This window comes from Triturus cristatus, chromosome 4_1, assembly GCF_964204655.1.
Source record: "Triturus cristatus chromosome 4_1, aTriCri1.1, whole genome shotgun sequence".
Taxonomy (NCBI): Eukaryota; Metazoa; Chordata; class Amphibia; order Caudata; family Salamandridae; genus Triturus; species Triturus cristatus.
In genome coordinates, this window is record NC_140585.1 from 560959391 (window position 1) to 560979842 (window position 20452).

The 20452-nt window shown below is 41.9% G+C and overlaps 1 protein-coding gene across 2 annotated transcripts in view; it reads right to left on the reverse strand.

Annotated features, from left to right (window-relative positions):
- The window catches only part of SEMA3C (semaphorin 3C), a 590590-nt gene that overhangs the window by 38046 nt on the left and 532092 nt on the right, over positions 1-20452 (reverse strand). For both annotated transcript variants that reach the window (XM_085652883.1, XM_085652882.1), the window contains one exon: positions 12522-12679. In XM_085652883.1, the coding sequence (XP_085509009.1) occupies positions 12522-12679 (158 nt within the window). The remainder of the gene's footprint in view (positions 1-12521; positions 12680-20452) is intronic.

Here is a 20452-nt window from a genome sequence, read left to right on the forward strand (position 1 = left end):
TCAGTTTTTACCTTTTGTTCTTCATGAACAATTATGTTGAAAGTAACTTTGCATAGAAGTAACAACCTCTACCTCAAGATGGCCATGTTTTCACCAAGTCTGACTCCATGCCAGAATCTTACCACCAGTATTGGCTTCCATCCATGGTTTAACATTGTCTTTAACATTTATGAACTGCAACACACATTAAATGATATCTTTATTCCAAGACCTTAACCTTAAGGCGGTAATGGGTAGTGATCTCAATTTTATTTCACATGAACTAGTGTGGTTTGTGTTTGACATAAGATACATTCTACCAATAAAATTCAGTTGCCTCTACAATATGCTGCATACCTATTGAGATATTGGTTTCTAATATCTATTGCATCTGCCATCACATCTTGGAGGTGTCATACCATGAACATGCTTAAGGTACAAAGCTGTGAGCCACTCGTAGCCAATAAGGCGAGGTGTATCTCTTCTATGAACTAAATGCCAGAGGGTACTGCTGGAGGTCAACCGTATCATGTTAACCGGGCCCTTGCTGAACCACTTCTTCTGGGGCGGTGACTTCCTCACCATCACAGAACCACTGTTCCAGTGTGACTTTTAGCATGCACTTTATATAAATATCCCAGTTATTATATATCAGCTGTGCAATAATGACTGCAGCACTAGCTGGCAAGCGTAATACATGCCAAAGCTACTTTAAGCTTGTAGAGAATGAACAAATGCTCCTCAGAACCCATGCTATAAGTGTGTGGAAAAAAATGGAAAGATTTTGATTGTTCATGATGCATATTTAATTTGTATGCTGGCTTATTACATACAACACTTCCATTTTCCAGTGTCTTTAGTTGCCTGATTGGTCAATGCATGTACAGGTTGAAAAAAGTTCATTTGGTCGGGCTGGCGGGGGTTGGGGGAAGGGGGAGTATGTACAAATTCAGAACTAAGGGTCTGGCCAGGACCGTGGCTCTTGTGTATGCAGGAGAATCGCTGAGTCACAAAGAGATGTGCCACCTTGGTGTTCACTTCTCCTACAGCAGGTAGGACCTGGCATAGAGGAAGGCATAATGAAAATAGGGGACAGACACTTCCTCTATGCTTCATTATGCATGAACGGCTATGCTGTGCATCACTTGTGAACTCCACCTGGCCCTCTAACAACACACAGTCCACACGTGTGAATACAGAATCTTCAATGAAGTGAGATGACACTCGCACATTTACCATGTACAAGCTGCACCGCTGACGTGTGACCAACTATCTGTCAATTGGGCTCTATGCAAGTGTTGTTTGCTTGTTTAGTTAGACACCTTTTATGACACACGTACACAGAAAGGGTTTTGAGGAACGTGTTTAATGCTTAATTGAACTATACTTCATATACATAGAAATACATTTGCCAGACCAAATATTATTTGCAATATGCTATGTTTTAAAGAGGCAAAATCATACATATTGCTTTCCTTTGACTTCAGAACTGGCCTGGTCTGTGCTGAACTAGGAATGTGACAAGGACATGAGCTGTGAAAAGACACAGTAGCAGACAATACTGCTGGCATGCTCTGTGGTGCCCCTGGCACTGCCTGTAGGACCCGCGGTTGCATGACATGATCATGAAGGGAACTACAGGAAGGGATAGTAAACTGCATTTTACAAACAGGTGTACTTTGTTTCCACTCATTGACCTCCTACGCCTTGAACAGCAACAGCTACATCAAGTGCTAAGAAATGGCTCAGTGCGCAATAATGGCTCAACCCTGTGCTGTTGTCGTGGATCATACGCTGTATGATATGACATCATAACCTATGGCATTCTGTTCACTTTACATCCATGAAGTCCAAATAAATAATTAATGGGTCATTCCAGATACTGTGGTGCAGGCAGATTGAAATACTGGGAGAGGCACATGACTATTTTGACTCCCCTGCACTTTCCCATTGGTGTGAGTGAAAAAGTTTCTATTACAATAAGAATGGCCTACTTTTTAAAAATTACTCAAGGGAGGACACACATCTTCAACTATCCACACCCTGAAACATACATTGAACCGTAGATCCACCTAACTTCTGGATGTCTATTAAATAATCAGCCTCAGACCTATACTTCAGTTGTCATGTAATGTACAGGACTGATGCAATAAGTTGGTCCTTTCATACCACAACTGGCCAGCTGTAGCAGCAGTAATGACCAGCATGGCCATAAGTAACTCTGCATTTGCTGTCCAGCTGAATATCTCTTCCATTTTTCACAACTAGCTCCTCCCAAGGCAACGTGGTGCTCTGTCCTGGTGCCAAGGCTTGCTTTTGTGCCAGCTTGCAGCTCAGACCTGAGAACAACAACAGACTGAAGACGTACCGCATGGGGTTTGGTGGCAGGGGGAGTAGGATCCTAATGGTGTGCGTTGGTGTTAGGGATGCAGAAGGCCCTTGGTAAGGCGTGCTGAGACAGTGCCAAATTAAGAAAGGGGATGGCGCATGATGGGGAGTGTTGGGATAATTTTAATTCCCACAGCCGTCTTTCTGACGACTGTCATACTTTCATTTGCACGCCTCTCGGGTGCTGCACGGTGAAGGGGTTCATCATCACTGTGAGGGTCTAACTCATCTTCTGGTAACATCAGTAATGTCTCTGTATTTCTGTATCTTTCATCTAGCAGAATATTGCCACAGTATGGGTCGCTTAGCAGGGAATCCCTTAGTCCTGCGCAGACAATGATTCCTGTTTTTTTCCCATGACTATCTTATTCTAGTGTATTTGTAGTTATGATATAGGGCATGCTGTGCATTTGCAGGTGAGTGCCGGTGGCAGTGACCACAGTTGCGTGGAATATACAGAGTCCTCTGTATTTCTTGGGGAGTGGTAAGTTGAGATGATTTTTTGAACTAAATACGTGTGTTATCACCTGGGTTTTCCCACTTTTTGGGATGGGGGTGCAGTGTGTATGAGCTGGTGATCCCCATTGTTCGACTATAAGAAGCAATTTGCTTCTCCCGTATGACATTGTGTGGGCATGAAGGCTGCCATGGTGGGTAGCCCTGCATCTGTGATACATGACGCACAGTTTCCACACCCTCTAGTCATGGATGCTCCCCCCACCCCCCGCTCTGTCTACATGCTTTTGAGCATATTAGGAATTTAGGTCTGTGTTACTATTTCTGTCAACAGTCGAATGCACAATGCACACCCCTTGCCCCATTACCCCTCCAAGCAGATTTATAATTGTATGATAAATATGTAAATAACGTGTGCTGAGTGTTCTGAAGTGAGGCAACTGATGAATGACGTTTAACAAACACTACAATTGCTACGCTTTGCTTCAACGAAGACTGCGCGTCCTAGTCTTTTTCTTGCTGTGGGGTTCATGTTTCGTTTCGCATGTTAGACTCGTGGTCTGTACGCACATCCACGGGCCCGCTAGGGCATCTCTGGCGTCGCTGTGACTGCTGTGCACCAAAGCCAACACACTGGCTAACATTTCCCAGTGCTTCCCTGATTTCTTCTTTATGGTGGATGTTTTAATACTTACAGGGGAGGCAGGTGTTCTGAAGACTGACGATGGGGAGGAATCCAGGGGGAGAACGAACACTTTGAGCAGCATGATGTAAAGGCCGCTGTCTAGACTTGGAAAGAGACTTGGCTCTAACAGCTGATATTTTATCCACCATGACATACATCTCCAAGAAGCGAAGTTACAGTTCATTTCCAAGCCATGCTTTTAGCACAGAGGGCTCCAGCAAAGAAAACATGCAATTGTTCTCTCTCTCCTTCTAAAGTATACAGGAGTCTCATATCTAGCCTGTAGTAGATACACCAGCGAGAAAATCAAATACCACGTTGTCATTGCTAACATGTATCAGATAAGGCGAGGAGTCAAAAGGGCAAGTACTAAGTGTCAGGGTAAACCCAAACTTGTATTCCTATAAAATCACCTCTGAAATGCTAGCATGACAGTGTCCCTACTTTTCCTTCCAAAAGGTTTTTCCAAGACAAGGAGTATCATTTTACTCACATTCAGCAATTGTTTTATCAAGGTATCCAAAATGTGTTCCTATGGTCTCAGTGCTCTCTCCTCTCAAGATACATATTGGGAATGGGTGGTTCCGGAGCTCAATTTACCAATTTGTGATTTTGGTAGATTTTGCTTTTCCGACCAAATGCAACTCAACAAGGACATCAAGGGCAGAGGGGCCATTATACTAACTCTGTCACTCTTTCCAAGCCTCCACTCTCCTTCAGCAACATATATTTACAGCTTTTTAGCTTTTGTTCTTAAATAATAGGAAAACTGCTGACATTGACAGGGAATTGTACTGCATCAAACACCATGTTTCATCGTTGAGTGAAGTATGTTCTTTTGTAATACTTTGAAACAGGTGCTTATGGCACCTGACAATATCGAAAAAAGGAAGCGGAGGGCCCTGGAATAAGCAGACGCTTCTGGCCTTCCAAAGACTGGCATTCACAAACTCCTCCCGTTTACCTTCCAACTCTGGAAATGATCGCATTTTATTCTTAAAAAAGGGCGGGTGTAAATCCCAATCCTGTGTGAGCAGGGGAATGGATCACCCCCAGATTTGGATGGCATGTAGGAGAAGGGCTTTTTCTATGGGCAAAAATATTTTCCCGGCAGAGATAAAAATGGCCTTTGGAAAGGGGATCCTATTCCCCTGCTGCAGAATATTTCAATATGAAGATATGATCCCTTTGGGAATGTCACATATTCTTCTCATGGCTATGAATGGAAACCTGCATCTGGCTATTACGTTCTTTGTGAATCAGGCACTATATGCCTCAGTACAAGGCATCCGCTTGATCACACCCCGGCATTGACAATACAGTCTCTACCTGACCTCATACACCTTAAAGGTATTTGTGCAGCAACTGGTGTTTTAGAGGTTCCACTTTCAATAAAAATAGTTTTTAGCTGTCTCTTGGAACTAGTATTAGCCTATATTAAAAAAATCTTAGATAATGAATAAAAATACATTTGACTTTTATGTCAAGTGTTTTTAATAACTATATTATTATGAAGAGCACATTGAAGCTTGAAGTTTGAGAATCTAAGTGAATTACTCTAATCACTTGAGTTATCTCAGTTTATTTATACGATATCCAGGCTCTCTTACCCTCAGTTGTGTTGAATCCATTTTATTCATTTACATGAGCTTATATGAGGTGACAATGGGTCACCGAGCAAAATTATGTGACAGCCATGTTTTTACTTTTAACTCTGAGCAAAAAAGGAGCCTTTGAGCGGGCTCCTAAATAGAATCTGCAGTAAATTACACTTTTCAGCTGTTACACCCTCTCATATTGTCATGTTTAGATACTTCCAGTCAATTTTCCGTTCATACTACATTTACATACTTGCCCTAATACCATATCAGCCACTAAAAACATAATCTACTTACATGCAAAATGTAATGAGGTACTACTATCTATGCATTAGAGCTTCTAGTTTTATTATTTTCCATTGCATTTCATTGTGTGTTTTTCAAATTAGTCTAATTTATTTTCTCCCACTGTGACGGTATGCCATTCATTGGTTATCTTGTATCTATGAGGTATTTGTATAACACCAACTCACTTCATAGGCAAAGGAGGGTTGTACAGAGTCAGAGGCAAATATACAGTCAGCAAGTTGGCAATTGACAGGAGGGGGTAGCTGAATTTTGACTGTGAACGTGGAATTTTACTGCACAGTGATGGAGTGTTCCGAACAGAGGTGTGTTGTCATCTCTTTGCTAGATTGTAGTATGGGTGGAGGTGATTGTGATGGATATGGGAATGTTGGTACAGATTCTGGGTGCATAGATGGTTTTAAAGATGGCAAAGAACAACAAGGGAGGCAAGTGAAGTCTCAACAGGGTAGAAGATATGTAGTCATGTTTCTTAAGGCCCTTGATAAGGACCCTTGAATGAGCAATTATTGGGATCTGGAAAAGCTTTGATTCATCTGGGTGCAAGAGTATGTGGGCTTGAATGGCAATTCAGAAGTCTCTGTGAGGGACCATTTTACTTTCTTTAGAAGACAGAGGTCTCAGGATCTTCAAAGCTGTGAATTACAATGTAATCACAAGACAGGAAGCTACCATTATACATTGCTGTCCCAACATGCAGCTCTTTCAAGAACATCAATATACATCATAAAGCATTAGAATGTTAGGATAATATATATATCCAAAGCACACAGTCTTTATCTTCTTTTATTAGCTGCTCATATACAGATACGTTCATGCTTGCTTATATTTCTTCTATTATTGTCTTGGTTGTTGGCAGTTTACAACTGTTTTTGTATTTGGTGACTTGTTATGATGGGGTGGGATTGCCCTCTCCAATTTATGTATGGGCCCTGTAAGTATTTTGGGTAATAATGTAGTCGTTTCATAGTTATATGCTGATTTATATTTGGTACCTGTTATCTTCTTGGCAGCCTTTACAGAGCAACTGTTGCTTTATTATTATGTGGCTTATTTTTCAGCCAAAAGCCATGACTGCCTACAGTTTCCAGACTCAGCGCTCTAGTCATTTCATCAGTCGCTCTCTCTCATGGAGTGCAGATCGGTGGATCACAGATCATGTGGCTAAATCTTTTAAAACTTGGATAAGAATTTCCGCAATATGTTGAGGGCTGAGTGCCCTAGGCTATCCACTGGTGATAAGACATGTACTACACCCAATTTAGACCTAGGGCTCATCACCTTCTTAAGAAGTTTGGAAAGTGCCCCAGGAAGGGGATAGAAAAATTCCTGAAGCAATGTCAGGACAAGGTGCTTTATATGCTGGGACCCTTGACTCAAATTCTTGATATGGCCGAGGAGGCCGGAAGCAAGAATACCAAGGTCAACGTGGACATCTCGAGCGGCTGGGCCCAGCGCACTATTTGCATTCCAAGGAACGCTAATACGGATCTGGTCATGGAAAGGAGAAAAGCAGTGATGATGAGAATGAACCACAAATTAGCTGATTTGTCCAACAGAGAGGACAGTCATGAAATTGTACAAACATAGGGAGTACCCCCACTATAAAATACCCCATTGTAGGTACACCAAACCTCTGTATGTCAGGGAATAACTGTGGAGCATGGTTGAATCATGGTTGAGCACCTCTGCCAGACTGTCATATTAATCCCACTATCCCAAACTAAATGACCCAGAAGACATGTCTAGAAAGAAGATGGCAATCAGGAGTGCAGAAACCCCCAGCAGCCATATTGGTTCCAAGGGTATTTAAGTCACGCCCCTTGGTCGTGTCCTTGCTTGTCAACTTCTTGATGCACGGAAGATGGTCCTGCTAGTTCCTGCAACCGGACATTGTCAAGTTTCTACTGCGCTAGCAGTGTTATAGCTGTTCCATTGGGTAGAGCATGTGAACTTGGAATCCTGCCCAGTGATTTCTTGTACTCGCTGCTATTCTCCACGCTGGCTTTTGTAAGTGTTTGCAGCTCCTGGTGGCAGTGTGACTCTCGCTGTGCTAAACGGCACATCTTGTAAGGCGTGCACCAACTATGGGGCCCTGTAGGGCTGTTTTTCTTCTTGAGGAGCTGTTGGAGAGTGTCTTTGCATGTTACTCATGTTTCATGGCTTCCGACACCTCTCCATCACGCCGCGGTGTTCTGCGGTCCATCTCTACTCACTACCAGCCACTGGAGGATAACGCTTCCCTGTGAAACTGCAACAAGGTTCTAAGTGTAAATTCAACTTGCATGTACACACAAATATAGCTCTATCGCTTTTTCTTGACATATGGGGTGCATATTTCTGTTTCGTTTGCCTGCACAGGTTTTTTCTACACTCTTTCTGGATTTCCTTTGATTGAAGAGAAATCCTCATGACTACAAAAGGTTTGATAAGATGTATCATCATTCCATGTGAAGGGATTGAGGAGTAGCAATTATTTAAACCCCTTTCCTGATTCTACAGTTCCATTAGCAGTCTAGCTTTGCATGTGAGTGATTATTTGTGGTGATTAAGTGTATGTGTACAGGTGGAGAGAGTGGTATGAAGAGCACGTTGTTAAAACTGACCCCTATCTTTTCATTATACCAACTGCAGGTAGCATCCTTTGGGGTTGGTGCCTTTTCCTACGCTGTTCTTGGATAGAATCCAAATGAGAAAGCAAGAGAGGCGCATCCTAATTGCAGAGAATTTGAAGGCTGCTGTTTATATGTTTCTACTCCCCCATTTCCTTGGGTGCGCTCCTTGGGAGAGCAGTCACATTTGTTCTCTGGGTGGAGCACTAAGGGGGATTGTTGGCCTGATTGTCCTCTTCCCGTCTCCCCCGCTGGCTGGTTTTGTCAGGTTAGTGTTGTAGCAGGTATTGTTGTCGCTCTGGAACTAGCCATTCTGACATGGACGACCCAAAGGGACTTCTCATTTGGGCGAGCCATGTTAAAACCCTGGGGAAGTATGTTCCCACTTTTACCGTCTTCAGCAAGGTTAAGACCAACACGAGGTGTGTATTTGGCAGGGCTAACAGGAAGAATCTGGCTGGCAGCCAGCAAACCTCTGTGTCCCAATACTACTCACAGGACCTGCACAGATGTTAGAGAAAGGGGCATTGCTACAAGTAGTATAATTTGAGGAAGTGAAAGGGTTTTTGAGTATGGTTTTTCTCGTATAACAGAAAGACAAGGTTGGGGTTCTGTAATAAATTTAAGGGAGTTAAACAAGTTCCTGGCTTGCAGACATTTCAAAATGGAAGGAATCCATCTGTTGAGGGACATCTTGCATCAAACAGATTGATTGGTGAAATTGGACTTTTGGATGCATATATCACGATACGTAGGGCAAAAGACAGTCAGAAGTATGTACGATACAGGAGGAGAGGTGTCCATTACCAGTTTCTTTGTCTGCCCTTTGGGCTGTCCTCAGCTCCATGGTTTTTCCCCAAGGTGATGCTCTAAGTAGTATCCTTCCTGAGAGAGAGCCGCCTGGTTACTAATCTAGTTGGACGTCATTTTGCTAATTTCCCAGAAAGGTTAGATTTGTTGAAACATCTGGCTGGGACAAGCGATCTTCTAGAGAGTTTGGGGTTTATAATGAATGTGGAAAAGTCTGTTGTGGTCCCTCCATATAACAGAATTGCTAGGTTTTCAAGTGAATACCCTCATATCCCAACTGATTCTCCTGCAAAAAAAGGTAACAAAGATAAGGAAGCAGAAAATGGTGGTTCTGGCAAGGGATGTGATCACCTTGAGGGACCTAGCATGAGTCTTGTAACTAGTACAGAGCTCTTCAGAGGCTGAAGGCTTTGGGTCTGAGGAAAGGTTTATGGCATGGAGACCAATTTCCTTGTCAGTGGATCTTGAGAGGATCTGGAATGGTGGTTGAAAAATTAAGAGGCTTGGAATTTCAAACCCATCTTTGCGAATGCGCCCAAGTTGGTTCTAGGGTTGGATGCCAGCAGTTTTGGCTGGGGAGCGCATTTGAACAAATTAGAGTCAGGAGGAAGATGGTCCAGGAAGGGACAATCGTTACACATAAATTGTTGAGAGATGTTGGTGGGATTAAATGCATTAATGGGCTATAGTGACCTATTACAGTGTATTCACTTAGACAACTTAACAGCTGTTTTTTATATAAACCATCTGGGCAGCTCAAGATTGAAAGCTTTGGCAGATCTAGTAAAGCAGGTGTGGTATTTCTGTTGGAATCAAAAGACACTTTTGAGAGCAGAATACATTCCCGGTCAGAGAAATGTAAGGGCGGATTAGAACTCTGGGTGTGTCAAGGACTTCAGCGACTGGAAGTTGAATCCAGAGGCTTTTGGTCTGATTCAGAGGCTATGGGGTCCAGTTCAGATGGACTTATTTTTTGAGCAGGTTGCAATATCAGGTACCCAGATACTTCAGTTGGAGATCAGACCCTACAGCAATGGCAGTAGACACCATGGATTGGGGGAGAGAGGGGAGAGAGGGAGGTTATGCCTCCCCCCCTTCTCGATGATCCAGAGAATGCTGATGAAGGTCAGATCAGAAAGATTCAGTATCATACTACTAACACCCTTTAGGAAGTCTCAGGTTCGGGTCCCAGGCATGATGGAATTCACTGTAGCAATACCCCATCTTGTTCCAGTTTCTTTAGGTCTTCTGGTGGATTCAGAGGGAAAGGAACACCCTTTGGTTTTTAGAAGGGAATATGAACCTCCTTGTTTGGAATATTTCAGGGGTACCAGTAGATATTCAGGACTTTCAGGGCAGGCTTAAGATCTATTGGATGAGTTCTGGGGCCCGGGCACTAGAAAAAGATACAAGAGGGTATGGAAGAAGTGGTGTTCTTGGTACATGGAAAGGGGTTTCGATCCTGTGGAAGCCCCTGTAGTTGAGATAGCAATCTATTTAGTGGATTTATTCATCTCTGGTCTCTCATATAGGACTATTAACTGCTATAGGTCAGCTGTCTCCACCGGACATGCTTTAGTTATTTTGCAATAGGGAGTGTACCTTTGATTAGAAGTGTAATGAAGGAGGTTCAATTAAGAGGAATCTCTAGGACTGATTATGAAACATTACGAGATGTAAGTTTAGTTTTCAGGTTATTCACTTCATGGCTAGGTAATAATGACTTTTCTCTTAGACAGATCTCTTTGATTTTAGCAGCTTTACTTTGCTTAATTTCCTTTAGAAGGGTTTCCGATGTTAAGTCATTGGAGATTTTGAACAGATTTCATTCTCCTGAAGGGGTACATTTTGATATTTGGAAGAGGACTAAAACCGTGACTGAGTTGTTTATCCCTATTTTCATGAGTGTGAGAAGTTATGCGTGATTAAATGTATGAAGTCATATGAGAACAAGTTGCTGAAATTTAGGGCAGATGGAGAGGAACAATTATTACTGTTCTATGTAAAACTTTCAAAAGCAGTGTCAACAGAAAATGTATCTAGATGGTAAGAACAGCAATGAGTGATGCAGGAATTTATCTTTTGAGGTTTGGTGCTCATACCTCTAGGAGTGCAATGGCTGGCAAGGTGGTTCTCTAACAGAAATGTTTAAAGTGGGAGTGTGGCCTAATGTGGATACTTTCTGAAATTCATATTTGAGACCTGTGGTGCATGTGAGTAGTGTGGTGCTGGATGGCTTTAAACATGCATAATGGTAGCCTCCGGTAGTGTAATGAAATGGAAATTCTCCAATTAACTTGCAAAGAGAATCTTAATTCTATTAAAGACAACAGAGGCTAACATTATCCCACCCTCCTCACCCTGGTAGGAGAAGCATACAAAAAATAATAGAAAAGTTAAGTTTAATAGTATGGTTAAAATTGATAATATTTAAATCAACAATTTCTTGTGGATTAATTTTATGTTTTTATATGCAGACATCTGATAACAAAATTTGACATGAGCATGACGAACTTATTGTGTTTCACTGCAGCCTAAAGAGGATGATGACTGGGTGCCTTAGGTACATATATTGTCTGAACATTCTAATTCTTTATGTATTTTGATGCTCTTTAAAGGGCTGCATGTTGGGCAACAAAAAAAGGTTACTGCATAACGTTAGCCTACGTTGTCTTTAATTAAATCAAGATTCTCTTTGCATGTTAATTGGAGAATCGCCATTCTCTCCAAAGCCATAATGCTGAATCATTAAAATATGTCACATGGTTGTTCTGTCTCCACCATATTTATATTTTCCATTTTATCTTTCATCAAACATGGGCTTTACATTTTCAAACAAACTAATCGTATTTCCCCTTACTTGTCCATAAACATAATTTAACTTACGCAAACATATCAACCTAGTTCTTCAATCACTGCATGAGTAATCACTACTGCTCTGTTACCATTATTCCATTCCTCTGTTCAGAAATGGAGCCACATATTGCTGGCTGCATGCAATACCCACACAAATTTAATACGCTGTTTTCTTGTAGACTAGTGAGCTTCTTAAACATGTGTGTACCAGGAGAGCAAGCTAGAACCATCATTCTTGTCAATATAAATAGACAATTTAAATGACTATTTTAACAGGTAAGATTAAAACGTTAAACATTATTAACAAAATATATCAGTCAGTTCTCCATACAAGTGCACTTTCTCAGTACGCTTAAGGAATCAATTTTTTAAACATGTTAAGCAGTTGAACTTTACATATAGAATACTTTGAGGAGATGGTCCATGTCCTAAAAGTATTGCTCTTGGTAACATACAATACATGAGCATTGAGGAGCCAGCTAAAGCCTTAAAGTCCGTGATTCTAGTGAATACAGGCATGGTGTGTGGTCAGGACATTTGACAACTACAATCGCACCCTGCACAGCGTGCAGTAAATGGCATTAGCACACTTTCTAGGTGTTGACAGGTTTCTGCCTGAAGTCATGCCTCGCAACGCATTCCAGGCATATGACCAAATCCACCACTACATTCCTTGTGGTACAATCGTTTCTAAGCATCAATACCAAGTGTGCTGCAGGGGATCTTCTTTAGACGATTTACCAAGACTACATACTCAAAACTCTATTCCAGTAAGACACTCAAACAAACCTCTACTAACCATGTTTGCTTGTTGATGGTTTCTATGCTCACCTTTTCCCAGTGGGGTAAAACTTGGAGCAGGATTTGCCATCCCAGGCACAGTAGGGATCCCTTGCAAGGCAGCAATCCGCACAGGCGGTGCCATAGATGTGACAGCGGTGCAAAGAGATCTGCGTAACACCCTCCTCGGAGCTTACATACAGTTGTTGCTGCAAAAGATGAAATGACACGTGTTATCTCATTACATAGAAGAAGCAAAGGAGAACCTGCCAAACGCAATACTGCAATTCAACCTCCAAAATGGATGCAAAACTCAAACAATTAAAGTGAACCTTGGGCGCCGGATATTGAGGAAAGTTTCCACTCTGCCTCGAATTCCACTGTGAGGCTAACCACTGAAAATAACCGCAAATCCAAAATAAACATAATTTAACAATGATTGGAACTGCTAAATTACTTCTTTCCTTTTACATATTTTTGGAAATGATGGGGAAGCATTTTAATATATTCAGCGAATGTATAGCTCACTCTGCTCAGCTGGCACGCCAGGATAATATTTTTGCATGTGTGAATTTGATGGTAGTGTTTGCTTAAGAAGGTTTTGCAGCATTTCAGGAAGTCCGTCTTAACTGTGAAGCATTTCGGGGTATTTTAATAAGAATGATCAAGGAAGTAAAAAAGGGGATTGCTGAGGTTAATTTCAACTATATCATGCGCTGTAGATGTTCAACAGCTCAGCACGGTAGATCAGGAGAATTCGAAGTGACATTTATTGAGTTGCTGCTAGGATGTGGCCCTGGCCAGTAGCACACTATTATTCCCATTTAGGGAGCAAAACCAGACTCAATTTAAGAGCCGAGGCATGAGGTTTAGGGAACCAGCCAAAAGCCCACCCCAAACTCCATGAGACCATTTGTACAGCTTTTTAAGACAACTCCTGAAAGACATTCGGTGCTGTAGTCATTTTGTTTTATTTTTATGGCACTTACAGCTAACAGTATAAGATCACAAAATATCAACGATAAATGTTATACATAACCAAATCACCACAAATACCATGTTGACAACGTCAGAGTATGCAAAATGGACGATGAGGACAAAAAGGAGTGAAGACAGCACAGGATTGGTCCAGGTGTAAGTAGAACTTCAACCTGGATAATAGTGGAATGTACGCGTGCATACCTTGAACTTTCTTTGGAAAGCTGAAAGGATAGATGGGTGTCTGTGAATTCCAGTTTATGCCTTACTCACATTTGTATAAGCTATGCACTGTAACTTTTTGCCGAAGTTACTCTTGTGAGAACTATGGGACCAGAATACTTTTGCCAACATTTCATAAATATTGTGCCCCAAAAATCGTTTATAACATTTTCAGCTCATTGCTGTTAATAATAAAACATCTACACTTAAACAGCAAATTTGTAAATAATTTTTAGAACACAATATTTTTGCCAAATTATATTTCCGACAATGATGTTCTGACAGTCAACCCTGGCATTCCCAGTGATTTGCAAAATAGTGATCAGGAAAATCCAATGCAAATGTCGGGAACTTCTCCACACGAGTGCAGCTTCTGGAGATTCACGCAAATATGTAAAGACATTTCCCACGTTTACCACTGATACAAATTACAAATGAAAGCGCAAAAATGACTCTAGTTTTCTCTTGGTGAAGGTAAGTAGAACACATAGGTTACAGAAAATAGAGGTAGATCATTCCATAGTTCAGGAGCCAATTGAGAGAAATTATGATTAAAAGATTTGCGCTCAGCGAGATGAGCTGACATTAAGAAAAAGAGAAGCCAAAAACATACAGAAATTGGATGCATTTGTACCTAAGAATGTGAACAAAGACCTGTCAACGTTTGTAGAATAAAAGTTGGTCCCTGCTAGGTATGGAGGGGTGATATGGTGTCACATCATTGAGTCGGGGGCTCTGTTATTTAGAACTCGACCCATTTATTCCCTCCTCTACCACCCCACACAGTGAATAAAAGTCAAGAAGAGGAACAATACAGGCAGGAGGATGGACCAGTAGAGCTGATGAACCAATGCATGAAGTGTGAAAAACTCCACTCTGGACTTATACTAGTACACTTTTGTGGACACTAGAATGTGGACTTTCTGGGGACCCTGAAGAAAGAGTGTCTCTGTGGGCATCAATGGACTTCCATGCACTAGTTATTTTCATGGATGCCCCATTGGTAAGTACTCCAGTCTCCAAACTGGATATACAGACACCCTGCAAGTAGCTGAAGGCCTGGATACTTGGGGAGTGCGAGCATGGATTGTGGTCTGCTGCTGCCAGGTAGACTCCACGTTAGGTGATCCTCAGGAGGGCAAGTCCTGCTGATAAGAAAAGGACAGCTAAAATTCAGAGGGGTCAAGAAGTGCTACAGGAGCACTTCTGGGCATGTATTATTTATACAGCACACAGCACCTTTAACTGGGTGCACCATGCACAGACATATTCAGTGTGTCCTACTACAGGTAACATTCTGCCACCAGTGCAGCTGTAAACTCACACCTGCCATTGGGGCAGTGCATTAGTGAAAGATGGACCAGCTGCTTGAATCAGCTGATATATCTTTCACTCTGCAGGCAGCAACACAACCTGCTTTTGAAAGGGGGATGCCTGGGAGCCTAAAGGGGTGGGGGGAGGCAGAACTGACTGGGGTGCCTTTCAATCTGTGCCAACATTTATAATATGGTATAGACAGATAGTCAAAGTGTTTCTGAATTTGCTTGGGGCCACACCCCAATGCAAATGGGAGAATGCTCCCTTGTGGCTGGAGCACACCAACGACAGCCCAGCATTCAAAACCACAAGAGATTTGGTCCATTCAAGCTGAAGATACTGAAAAACATACCAAAAAAAGAAGGCAGTGCTTGTACATGGCCTATTCGCTACTGCATCGGTGCCGTGAGAGTTTCAACATACACCGGAAGTGCTAATTTCCTGGGGGAGGGAAAAGCAGCTGGCTCTCCACAACACTGTGTTCAAGGAAGTGTGCTGGGTGAGTTGAGGAGCTAACTCATGTTATTGGTGCCCAATAAGGGTAGGAGCAACTACACTGAGTACATCACGAGGGTCAATAAAAAGCTTGCAAAATGCAAAGTAACAGATTTTAGCCTTGGAACACAGGAGCACCACAAAGTGATGTACTAGATTTTGAGGGCTGCCTAGAGCAGCTGCAGACTCCCACGTGTACCCCACGCACAGGGAGAAATATCCTCACAAAGTGACATTATAGTTATGTGTTGGAATTAGACATTAGCTAATGTTAGAAACCCCCAAAAACCTTACATTATAAGAAATTGTGATGTTAGTTGGGGTGGGTGGATCAGCCCTTCTCAAGCAACAGCCGCAATCATTGACAGGGTGAACCACAAAAGTCATTAAATTAATCTGTACTTAATCCGCTGGTAGCTTGGCACAAAAGCAATCAGGCTTAACTTAGAGGCAATGTGGAAAGTATTTAAGCATCACTCAAACAGTAATAAAAAGAAAACACAACACAAGGGAAGCCCACACTAATTTAGAAAAGTAGAGTACAATTTAAGGAATTATTTGACTTCAAGATGACAAAAATCCAATCAGTAGAACTGGAGATATGCAATTTCAAAGATTTAAGGTAAGTATAGGGCCTACAAGCACAAAGCGCCACTATTGGTTATCTGGTCGTGTGAGAACGGGTGAAAGTCAAAAGTTCAGGCTAACCGCAAAGGAGCATGAGTCGTACAAGGGGGACCAGGTTAGTCCCGCTGAAAAAGTTACCTTCTAAAGTCCCACGAGAAGAGTTCCTTTTGTGGTGGAGAAGACCGCGAGGAGAGTATTGTGGATGGTATTTGCTGTAAAGCAAATGGCAGGCCAGGCATCGTGGACGGTCATCGCTATGAGGCAAAGATCCTGTGGGGCTTCACAGGTGGTCATTGCTGGAGCTCCCAGTTGGCACTCACCACAAGCTGACAATGCTGCAGCACAAAATTCAGATCTACCATAGCCGGTAATCGCAGGTGGTTACAGTAGTGCAAAGAGTTAGGTTCACAGGAGGTTCGCCTGGTGCACACTGGCCAGTTCATGGTCATGAAGAACCTAAAATCTCAGGATTTCTCCTTTTCTTCAAGGGGGAGCACAAATGATGCCACACCAAGGGTCCAGGATCTGGGAGGCACCTCTTGGAGATCAGGAACTCACTTCAGCACAGGCCAGCAAGGCTCAGACAGGTCAAGTGCAGCAGGTCAACTGGGCAGTTGCAGAGAGGTCTCTGGATCTTGCAGTGTCCCTGTAGCTCAGAACAGGAGGCTAGTCACTCGGAGTCACTTCACCATGGGAGGAAGGATGCAGGTCCAGTCTGCCTTCTCAGACAGCAGGGCATGCCTCAAGCAGTCCTCTGGCAGCAGGGCAGTCCTTCCGCAGTATCCACAGGTCCAGGTGTATACTGAAGAGTGGGTCCATAGGTCTATTATTCATACCTGGCGCTCACAGCCAGGAGATGCAAAACTTAAAAGTACATGTGCAACTTTTAAATACAACACACCCTGACCTAAGGTCTCTTTAGATCCTTCCATAGGGGTGGCCTATATTTATTAAAAAGGGAGGTTTAGGCTTGACAAAAGGTTTATTATGCCAGGTCAAAATAGCAGTTTAAACCTGCACACACAGGCTGCAATGGCAGGCCTGACGCATGTTTAAAAGGGCTACTTAAGTGGGCAGCACAAAAAGAGCTGCAGGCCCTCTAGAAACATTTAATTGACAGGCCGCGGGTACCTATAGTACCACTTCACTAGAGAATCACAAGTAAATAAAATAGGCCAATTAGGTGTAGATCAAATTTACCATATGTAACCAGGAGAGCACAAGCAATTTAGCACTGTTTAGAAGTGGTAAAGCGCGTAGAGTCCTAAAGCCAACACAAAAGGGTTCAGAAAACAGGAGGGATGAAGGCAAAATGTTTGGGGGTGACCCTACAGAGATGGCCATGTCCAACACCCGTCAATTATAACCTACTGAACTGACTACATCTGTGCCCCTAGCATACACTGCTTATGAGCTCGCATTTTACATCACTCATGACTTGTTCAATTGTATTTTTGATGACATCACTCATGACATCCAAGTAATAGCTCCCCGCTATATGTAATTACAAGTAATATCAGGAACATTACATATACATATACAAAACGCAAATCCCTGATTAAGTTCTATATTTTAGAGCGAAATGCATCCTCATATCAATTTTTAAAGAAAGGCTAGATTGCACATGAGAAACATAAATGATGAACACAACAGTGGCTTGAATTCTGGTTGTTCATGCTTTTCCTGAGCCGCCACACAATAATTTTGCCTCAAACAGCGGCATAATTATATGATGCAGCATGATTGCAAAATTTCGAGAATTTTCCTGAAATTACGTAAATTACGCTGGCATAATTAAAATGTTGCGCGGGCCTAGTAAAAACAATGATGTACTATGCACAATACCATTCCAAGATAACCGCTCAGTAAACATCATATTGGGCAGTCATCTTTGACTGCTAAAGTGTGTAGTGCATCATTGCAGTACTTAGCCACCATAATGTTTCTAAACATGATGGCCATCTTGGAATGGTAAAACAGTTATATACTAGAGGCAATACTATTCCAGGGTGGCCGTCTAGTTCAGAAATAGAAGCAGTACAGGAAGCAGCACACTGAAGATAAAATGATGGGCAAGTGAGCAGCCCACTAGGAATGTCTAGGGAGCTGTAGGTTGATAAAAAGGAAGGAAGGAAATGAAAGGGGACTGTAACATATATACAAAATTACAGTTGCCAAAACAATATGCAACCCCTGTGAAAAAAAGCCTAACATGAATTATCATGTTGCAGATATTCAACTAACAGCATTTGACAGAAGGGGTAACCAACCAACCAACCCTTTCCTACTATGGTATTCTTTTAATCTATGACATTCCAAGAATCAAAAATTGCTTTTTACAGTAAATTTGTGAGAGAAGGCCCAATAGAACTGAGCTTGGGCGTTACTGCTTGCACTATTCCTAAGCTGTGGTTTTGCAGTGCTAAAAGGATAAAGAGCTCTAACTTTTTCAGTCTCTCGCAATTACTAACAATACAATTTTTTTTAAGCAGCGTTTTCCCCCTCCTCCCATTACGTGAGTGGACCTCTTCCCTCACTGAGGTAGGCAGAACATTCCACGGTTAGCTTTCCACTTATGTATTTTATGAGCATGCCATGGAATTTGCTTTGAAACAGATGTAGCCCTTTCTATTAAGAAAGTTGGAAAGATATAAAATCCACTCTCCAACAGAAGTTGTTCTGGTGTGCATTTTGAAAAATAAACTCATGAACAAGATTTCCAGGGGCGGGCGATCTAGAGGAAAGACCTGCGCCTGCTAAAATGGAAAGTTTATGGCCCTGCACCCTTAACGGAAAACCACTTTAGCGAATTGTGTCTGGCATTTGATAGGGTCTCAAATGCATGCTCCACCTATCACAATATAGTGAGAGTGCAAACATTTTCAAATTCACTGAATTACAGAAGGTTTCAACTTGCCATGGCTTTTTACTGGCACACTCTGCTCACATAATTGTGCAAACATACCTTGTGCAAGTTTACTTTTCACATGAAACAAAGCACTCTATGCCTCGTCTTAAAAGTGCAGACCAGGCGGGTGAGGATCACACAGGGATGCGGGTCACATTTATGTTTATGTATGGTAATATCATTAAAAAAAGGTTTATGAAACCTTATGCAATTTATTGATTGTTTTTGTTCCTGTAGAAATACAACGTCTATGGTAGCTTTGGAAAATAGTCCCAACTAGAACTTAAATGTCACTGAACAAAGTCCTGTTTCTCTCTAGTAATGTCCTCCTGATGTTCCTGAGACTGACAATAGAAATGCTCTCTATGAAACAAGAGTTGTGTCTTAACACAAGGGTGACATTATTCAGGGAAATAACAAAGATGAGGAACTTGTTCCTTCTCAAATTTGACAAAACTATATGACAAGTGTGGTCTTCGTACCTGAGTGCCTTCTAACCATATGCAAAAAGACAAGCATTGCAAAGCCAACAAGTTTCGGCTTCAAAAAGCCAAGCTATCGGCTGCACGAATACTTTTGCAAATGCAATACGAACATGAGCGTCAAGGCTCATGTGCACACAAGCCTGGCAATGTTAAAATGGGTTTTCTATTTCAAAAAACACAATTCCAAGTTTGGCACTATTGCGCCCATCTGTGTCATGTTGCATGCGCACCCAGTGGTCTAGATGCCTGACGGACCTTATTTTATTTACTGTTCTAACATGGCCGGCATCCATGTTGAAATGGTAACTTAAAATGTTTCTAAAGTGAAAAGTAAGTATGTGTAAAGAGCAAACTAAGACACAAGTGTCCTGGTAGTCCTTTAACCTGCTGATCTGTCAAAAAAAATACATAAAATAAAGTAACACGAGGAGTAGGAAGGGGAAAAGAACAAGCAGTGCGTAGAGAGCATCAGTGGCGTTGAAAGAGAGAATGTTGGGGGTGGAAATAACAGAGGGAGAGCGCAAGAAAACACAAGCACTCATATTGAGCGATCAATATCAAATACAACAAGCACCGGCAAAGCCAATAAGCCTCGAATTAAAAAAAAAACATTGGCGAAGCCAAAAGACCTGGCTGACTCAGCCTTCTATCCTTCGTTAGGGTAGAAAATTGAAAGCCACTGAATATGTTACAAGAAAGGCCTTTAATTTACTGTGGATAGAAATGGCAGAAGCAGGGTAAGAAGTAGAGTGATATTGAATGAGGAAAACAGAAACTGAGACGGAAGAAATATTAGAAAGAGAAAAACCAACAAAATGAAGGGAGAGACAGTGAGTTAGAGAATAGACTTCAATGAAGAAAAAAGAAAAGAAAAAGACACCAAGTAGGTAAAAAGAAAGATGTAAAAACGAAAGGAAATAAAGATGTAAAATTGAAAACAAAGAGCAATA